The 8915-nt window shown below is 38.2% G+C and overlaps 1 protein-coding gene across 1 annotated transcript in view; it reads left to right on the forward strand.

The window, feature by feature from the left end:
* Positions 1-1392: 1392 nt before the first annotated feature.
* Positions 1393-8915, forward strand: part of LOC120536962 (galectin-1-like) — a 19489-nt gene continuing 11966 nt past the window's right edge. The window contains exon 1 of the mRNA XM_039765543.1: positions 1393-1499. Within this exon, the coding sequence (XP_039621477.1) occupies positions 1491-1499 (9 nt within the window). The 5' untranslated portion in view covers positions 1393-1490. The remainder of the gene's footprint in view (positions 1500-8915) is intronic.

Here is an 8915-nt window from a genome sequence, read left to right on the forward strand (position 1 = left end):
AGACCTGAAATTAGCTGTGCACCAACGGTCTCCATCCAACCTGACAGAACTTGAGAGGATCTACAGACACTAACGGCAGAAAATCCTCTTGTGTCACATCCAAGGTGACTCCAGACTCTTATTATTACTGCCAGAGGGGCTTCAACTAAGTACTGAGTAAAGAATCTGAATACTTGTGTCACTATGTTTAATTTTTTATTTTTAATACATTTGTAACAAATTATAAAATCCTGTTTTTGCTGTGTCATTCCGGGGGTATTGAGTGTTGCTTGATGCAATAAAAAAAATAATTAAAACGTGAGTGCTTTCTGCTTACTTTCTGAATCCACTGTTAAGTCTTCTACTTGGGTGTCACGACCTTTCTTTCTTGATCGGTCCTCAGAAGTTTAATTCATAGACACAGTTTTCAAAACAGACAGGACGCCATTACTGGCTGAGGTCAAACTTTAAATCAGTGACATTTTAAATAGATTCGTCAAGCCTGTCATGCGTATGCTGTATCAGCAGCAGTGGCATTGATTGTGTTTTACACTCCATCTAGAACCTGAACACTATTTCTATACACTGCACCATATTTAAAGACTTGAATGCAGACTGCGGTAGTAATGAACGTGAATGGCTGACTGCTGCCTAAATATGAGCCTTACTGTGCCTGTTAGGCACGTGGATGTCGCTTTAGCTCTCGCACACACCCATTTTTTCTTGACGACATACATGAGCATTTATCACAGCAATGCCTTGATTTTAAAGTGAATTTAAAAAGCTATAAGATGTGGCCCTTTTTTAAATATGCAACTTTTGCTTTTTCAAAATATTTGAAAACTGTATCTTGAAATTTACATAACATTCTCCAAATAACTTAATCCTATCGCGGAGGGCTAAAACCTAATCAGTAACCAAGGGCTGAGGATAGGACAGGACAAGGCGACAGTCCATATCTGCTTACTCAGATACACAACATATAATTCTTCTTCTGAAAAATACCGGTAGTAAGATGTTAAAAGAAAATAAAAGCTTCTGTTATTATTCTAAAGAGTACAATTAGTAGCCAGGCTGTTGGAGTCTCGTTATCAGCGTTAAAATTCTTAACAATCCTAACTTTTTTTTTTCAAATGCGTCTTTACACAGATTTTAAATATTTAGAAAAACTTACCATATAAGCAAAAATACAAACTATAAGTCGTATTTTTTATGTCGCATTAATCGGTTTTGACAATTGGATGTCAGATTTCTACGTAAAAAAATAAGATACTACTCTTTAAAGATTTAGAAAACGGAATTAAAATGAAAACTATAACACAGAACCGCTAAATAGCAGAGCAACGGGCGTTGCCTCCACCTGATTGGTTAACGCTGATGCCCGTCACTATTTCCTAACGAATCAGCGTTCCACAAGCCCAGTCTTAAATGCCGCTGAAAGAGCAGCTGCTCCTTTTCACTTGAGACCTTCAGTGGAAAAAAAGGAGAAAGAGTCTGCGCAACTGCTGGCAATGACTTCAGTGAGTATAAAACTATTTGTTTGCGATTAAAGATTAAAATGACACCGTTATGAAAAAGTGATCGTTATTGCTTTTGGAAGCCGTTGCTAACATTTTGTGCTCATTGTGTCCTCTCGTGGTCGATTTCATTCGACCCTGATGCATGAAAAGCGAGGCAGCAGTATCTTGGGTGGAAAAGAAGTAGTAATAATAAACTAAAGAACATGGTTTACTTTTTTCTTTGTAAGAGTAGTACGCATCCTTGTCTATTTTAGGTACTTAATGGGCATTGGGTTACGGGAATGTATATAATTTCAGTATGGCTTTTTATTAATATTACGCATGCATACAGATTTAAAAAAAAAAAAAACTTGCAAGGTCGATTTTATTGTTTTTAAAAGGCCAAATATTTCGAGCCGAATTTCGTTAATAATTTAACTCGGTGAAATTACATAGCTTGACCAGCATCTAAAGCACCTATGTGATCACCTGCCACTGCAGTGATTCATTAACGTCTTGTTGGCGTGACTTACACAGAAACCTTTTTCACGTCCCTGAAGTATTGTAGCGAGGCTCCTCCGCATCAGTCTACAGCTTGTTCGAGACAACAGCTGGCGTCTTATAAATGTGCTGCACAACAATATTTTAGATGTAATCCTAGGCATTTGTCAGTTTGAAGGAGTCACGGTAGCCCTCAGCCGATCTTCCTGGCCCACCTCCTGCATGGAATGTGAATGCCAAGCATCACCTTGGCATGCACTTTTTGTTTTGGTTGACTTTTTAAAACCTGAACTGACAGGTTTGATTAAGATCATTTTCACCTACTTTCTTTATAGCTGACAAGTCAAAAAATGACACATTTTGATCAAAATAACAAAGTCAAATGCTTTACCATATCTCGTGACATGCTTGTGTAAAGTCACAACTCTCTATAAGCTGCAGCGAAGAGGCTCTGCTGCTTGCGATTACCCAATGCCTGTTCCATTCAGACGACACTTTAGGCCATCTTCCTCAAGTTTAATTTTATTTGCTGACTGAAATCTGCTCTTGCTGCTGAAGCACCTCGTCATGCCGTTTCACTCTTTTGAAAAAGGGCACAATTACTCATGTACTTCCACAGAACTTCTGCTTTATTCACACATTTGAACAGGGCGACCTCTGCTTGATATCACTTTACAGGAAGTTTTCAATAGCAACTAAGCAAACAAATCTGCATGCCCTTAAGTGTCACAAGAAGGTAAACTCCAGAGTGATGTAGGCCTGCAAATGTCATGCAGATATTTCCTTGAGATCATTTGGAATTAAAAAAAAAAAAAAAAAAATGAAAACCACATTACAAAAATCAAAGTCTGACAGAAGTGCTAAAAAGAAAATTAAAAACAGACCATTTGGCTGTGAGTTGTGCTTTTGTTAAATAAAATTGCCAAACCCTCTGTTTCTTTTTCCTTAGATTCTCATTCATTAAGTCACAGAAGCAGTGCTAGCTTTAATTTTGGGTATTTTTAACGCTAGAACGGCTTCTGCCTCATCTGCTGAAGTCCAAACCCAATGTCTAGTCATTCTCTGTATGCTGCTTGTCCGTGTAGGTTTTCTCCCTGCACTTTGGTTAGCCATCAGTATCCACAGATTTGTGCCGGTCCAGTGTTTCCAAATTGGCATGGAGTGAGTGAGCTCTGCAGGTGGACTGGTGCATAATGGTGCTAGCATTGCCAGTGGTCACACCAAACCTGAAATGGGTTTAATGTGTTTGAGAATGTAATGATTTGTTCCAGAAGATTTTTCATGAAGATGGTTTTATGCTTCCAATATATTAGTAACGCATTGTAGATGATTTTTAATATTTCTTTAAAATATTATTTGAAAAAAAAAAATGCAATTAGAACATTTACAGACAATGGCTTTATAATACTGGCCCACTAAGACTAGTTTTTGTTCTGCCTTGAGCCCATCACTACCAGTATAAGCGTTGCCTCCTCATAACTTTTCACTGAACTAAACGGGTTCAGTTAAAAAAAGGTGGATAAAAACTTGAAAACCTGGCCTACATAGTGATGGAGGATTGTGTTTGAAGAATGGAGCCTTCCTTATAATTACGGTGAATAGAGAATTTTACATTATAATATATCCACTTATGTTGTGTAAACTGCCTTTTAGAATCAAATGTTATAACGGTGAGCAACAAAGTAATTTTGACACGTGGGCAGTAAATCCCCAAATACAGCTGTCTTTAATTAATACAAAAGCAAAGTCCTGTGTGGGGCACCCAAATAACCAATATATTGATTGATAGTCACCCTACAGGAAAAATAGGAATTGTTAAATACTACACTCAAGAACGTGTGTGAGGATTTTTGGTGATTCCAAACTGACCCTATTCGTGCGTGCGTGCGTGTGTGTGTGCGCGCGCATTTCGCGCGCGCTTTTGAATGCGTGTGCGTGTGCAGGGCTGCTACTCCAGGGGTAGTTCCTGCTTCCAGATGTTGCCAACACACTGTAGGTTTCTGCCACCTGTGACCCTATATTGGATTAAATGATTTTCATGTTACACAAATAACATTTTATTTATAATAATAATATAATATAATAATTATTGTTGCTATTATATCAACTTGTATTGTAATATTATTGCTATTATATCAAGTTAAACTGTATTATTTCTATTATATCAAATTATTATACTGTATTATTATTAACAATAATAATAAAAAATAATTAATAATAAAAAATAAGTGAATAAATGTTACTATAATTAACATTTTACTTTGCCCTAGTTCCTCCCTTAAGCCCAATTATTACTGTGGCTCCCTATGACACTGGGTAAAAAAAAAAGTCAGTCAAATAAATGATAAAATAAATAGTAAACAAATAACAGTTCAAAACGCATACTTTGTTTTTCCTGGGCTGCTACTGTGTCTAGTGTGTGCTGGTAGTGAACAAGCAGCAGAATAATGGAAAGGCTTTTTTTTTTTTAAATAAATAAATAGAGAGGTGCTGAACCTTTTTATTTTATGTCAAGTCTTATTTTATATAACTCTCATTGCAGATTCAGTTTTTATCATATGGCTTCTAGAGCTGTGTGGGTTTGATTGGTTTTATCCAGATTGGATTGTGTTTTTTTTATTTTTTTATAATCTTTTCTCTACCATTCTTTAATAATAATTTCATTACAAAGGTTGTAAAAAATGAAAATCGCCCCTCTGGGATTAACACCTTATATCAAAATCAAAATTACATTTTTTTTTTCTCTCGAAGTTGAAGTTTCTGATCTAGTAGGTCTGGAAGTTATTTTCTATCACATAGATTTCTTTTAGCCTTGCAGTTCTGCGTAACACTCTCCGCGTACGCTGGGCGGTCAGGACTTGTGCATCTCCTCTGCCGAGTCCTGTAATTTTGAGTGGGTGTGCGACACTCCAATTTGTTTGCATTACCAGAGATTTCCTACCAGCTGCATTCAATTTTCCTTGAGTACTGCAAGACTTTGTTTTTTTTTTTCCTTCAATGTTTAAATTTGCGGCTTTACTTTCAAAAGTGAGATTATGACTTTAGTGTTGTCTCATCTCTGCAGCATTTACAGTTACAAGCAGCAGCACATGAGTTTTCCATTATCTTAATTATGCCTTTTTGATGTACAACCGTGATAATTACATTTATTTTCTTTTTTTAAGATCAAACCGTTGATTGCCAGTTTATTTCTCTAATATTTTTCTTGTAAGATGACTTTTACTAGTGCTATCTATATAAGATGCTAGATTGATAATAAAGAACATGGTGTGTGTGTGAAAGAGGCCTGACTACTACCAGCATCTGAATGAATGGATGCACTCAAATCTTTACATTTTATTTTACTTGTATTCATTCTTCAAGTTCACGCAGCCTGGTTTGTGCATGATAACAAATCATTGAATAGTTTATGGATATGTAGCTTTGCTTGTACAGTATTTCATCAAAGTTTCTTTTCACAAACACCTCCGCTACTTAACTGAGGAATGATCCAAAACCTCTAGTGAGCTTTCAAAAGTGTATGAAATACGAGATGAATGCAGCTGTTCAGGAACTACTGCCAATTCAAAAACCCTGACATGATTGCTTTCCCTGAAAATCAAAAGCAAAGAACTGGAAAAACTAAGTCCTGCAGTGGTTGGAATCTTGGATCTGAGGAAGTTAAAATTTTTTTAAGTTGCATTTGTCATATTTTATGTTCACTCATCTACTTTCTTATTATTAAAATGCTGTCCATTAAATCAAATTTCGAGAGCCAAAGCATTTCAGGACCATGGAAGTAGTGCCAATTCATCATAGGACACACTTGTGCATGCACACGCACACGTGTATGTATGTTGTAGAAGAAATGTGTTCCCCTAGATCCTCTGAGTCAGAAATCAGACAGGAAGAAGCTTGTTGATACCTTTTTAATTTCCCTTCATGAAGAGGGAGCCTCCCAACACAGCAGTCTGCTGTTCCCAGGCCCATATTTAATTAACAACTGAGTTTACTGAGCAGTGCTCCATTAATGCTTACATACCATCTGACATTTACTCTGATTGGCTCATTAGCTTACATACCTATAGTAAAAGTAGGGTGCTGTACTGTGTTAGCCATAATGGTGGCAATGAGAAGTCAGGCAAAATGACACCTTTTATTGGCTAACTGAACAAATTACAATACACTCTCCAATGTTTTGAGGCCACAAAGTCCCCTTCTTCAAGCAATCTTGCCTGAAGGGGCCTAGCTTGCGATTGCCTGAAGAAGGTGCCTTAGTGGCCTTAAACTGGCATATTGTAATGTGTGTGTATGTATATATATTATGTATGTATGTATGTATGTATATATGTGTGTATGTATGTGTATATATATATATTCTAATAAAAGGCAAAGCCCTCACTCACTCATCACTAATTCTCCAACTACCCGTGTAGGTAGAAGGCTGAAATTTGGCAGGCTTATTCCTTACAGCTTATTTACAAGAGTTAAGCAGGTTTCATTTTACACATAACGGTCAATAACAGTCGACAACATTCGCCATGTTGAACTTTTTTATTTACGCCCCCATCTTCATGAAATTTGGTAGGTGGCTTCCCTGCGCTAACCGAAACCGATGTACGTACTTATTTCGTTGGTGTGACGACACTGTCGGCCGACGTATTGAACTTTCCAACTTCCCTAATTCTCCAACTTCCTGTGTAGGTAGAAGGCTGAAATTTGGCATGCTCATTCCTTACAGCTTACTTACAAAAGTTAAGCAGGTTTCATTTCAAAATTCTACGCGTAACGGTCATAATAGTTGACAACGTTCGCCATGTTGAACTTTCTTATTTATGGCCCCATCGTCACAAAATTTGGTCGGTGGCTTCCCTGAGCTAACCGAAACCAACGCATGTACATATTTCGGTGGTAAGATGCCAGTGTTGGCCGCCATATTGAACTTTTCAACGGTCTTTTTTTATTTATGGGCCCATCTTCAAGAAATTTGGTACGCGGGTTCCCAACACTAACTGAATCCTACTTTTGTGTGTGTATATATATATATATATATATATATATATATACGTCCATAGCCTGCAGCTCGATTACCGTGTGAGATAGATAGATATCCCAACGCCTCCCATGTTGTTGGCTGCCTGCCTATATAAGGCCGTCCGTCGCTCCGGTCACTTCATTCCCTTCCTTGCTTTGCCACGGTATTCACGTCTCCCTGCTGATAACTGCAGCCTTTTTATTTAATCCACGGCTTCTCCGCTGTTTTATTGTTCGTTTATTACGATTATAGTTATTGTTTAGGTATTTTAAACTTGCTTTACATTGTTCATTTCCTTTATCGTTCCAACCGTACCCCCATTAACATGACTATCGAGCTGATCACCATCAATCAAAGAACTGTCACTTACCTAGTGGTTTCCATGCCCGGAGATGGCACCTACCTTTTCCATTCTCTTTGTTACATATTGCACGGCCATATCAGGCTCACTCTTGATATCCGGAGGAACATTGTGTCTTATGTATTGAATGACTGGGACAGGTTCAAGGCGTGGACTGATGGTACAGGAGATAATTATACTACACAGGAGCACTAGAAGAGTGAAATGCTTAAGCCCTTCACCTATGGTTCTGCATGTGAGTTGATGGCTGCCGGTGAAATGTTCGGTTGGTGCTTTCAAGTGTACCGAAATGGCCAAATATTTTACACCTTTTGACAACCACCAATGCCTCTTAAACATCTTAGATTCACAGGTGACGATTTGAGTAGTGGACACTTTGATGTTTATGAAGGTTTAAACTCTCAAAAGCTGGATGTGAAGTTATCGAAACCGGTTGTATACTTACAATGCTTGACAGATGCCGAATGTCTCTTCAACACAAGTCCTATAAATACTGTCGTAATTGAAACAAACCATGAAACTCAAACCGATTGACAGCAGCAATCCAAGCTGTGAGATTTGAGGCAAGATTGCTTTCACATGGCCAACTGTACGTTGTATGCTCAAGAGTAAGCTCGGCGCACAGCTTGGTCATATTACAACCGGAGGGCCGAACTCACAATATGGTGTACAAAGAGATCCTTAACAAATTATTGGTATATTTTCCCTCAGTTTAAAAAGGTTTAATTTTCTTAATAAAAAGTTGAAGTCAGTACTTCGCCGCTGCGAATCCCTCTGTGAGGGACATTCTGGGGCAGTTTGATGGTCCTGCTGCCTTATATATATAATAATATAATATATATGGCAGCAGGATCATCAAACTGCCCCAGAAAGTCCCCCACAGAGGGATGGCAGTGGGAGAAGGGCGCAGGACTCGAGGGGTCCTTGCAGATGTCAGGGGGACACGAGCCAGATAAAAGGTTGATTGCACTTACTGGAGGGTGTCTCCCCACACTGAGCAGGAGGGATGTTAGTTTTAGAAGGTCACGCCAATGCTTGTAACTTTTTTTTTTTTAATTGGACCCTAAATGTTTTTACTTATTTCATTGAATATGCATTCAATTGCATTGTAACATCCACTTGATCATTGTTTTTTATTCTGGATTTTTTATTAAGAAGACTGCACTGCACTTTATTTTTGATTTGAACATGGTGTGGAAATGAAAGCACTGCACATTATTGCACAACCCTCGCTCTACTGTGGCTTTGTTGCCCGTCTTCTGTTTATAACTATGGATGTCTGGGTTAAAGAGAGTGATGCCAGCTGCAAGCAAAGTGTGCGTCACAGGATGATGAAAAATTTATAAAGAGAGAAAGAGAGGTTGCCGTTCCCACCAAACGACAAACCACCTGGATTGGGACCCAAGTGCAGCGTAATACTTTGTGTATTAATACCAAAAACCTGAAACTCTGAAATAGCAGCTTCCTTAATGAAGGTAGGGTAGGGGCCTAATTGAAAGCAGAGATTGGGTTGGACAAAAACCTGCAGACACATGGGACCCCAGGCCTGAACTTGAAAATG

The sequence above is a fragment of the Polypterus senegalus genome, chromosome 10 (genome assembly GCF_016835505.1).
Source record: "Polypterus senegalus isolate Bchr_013 chromosome 10, ASM1683550v1, whole genome shotgun sequence".
In the NCBI taxonomy this organism is placed as follows: Eukaryota; Metazoa; Chordata; class Cladistia; order Polypteriformes; family Polypteridae; genus Polypterus; species Polypterus senegalus.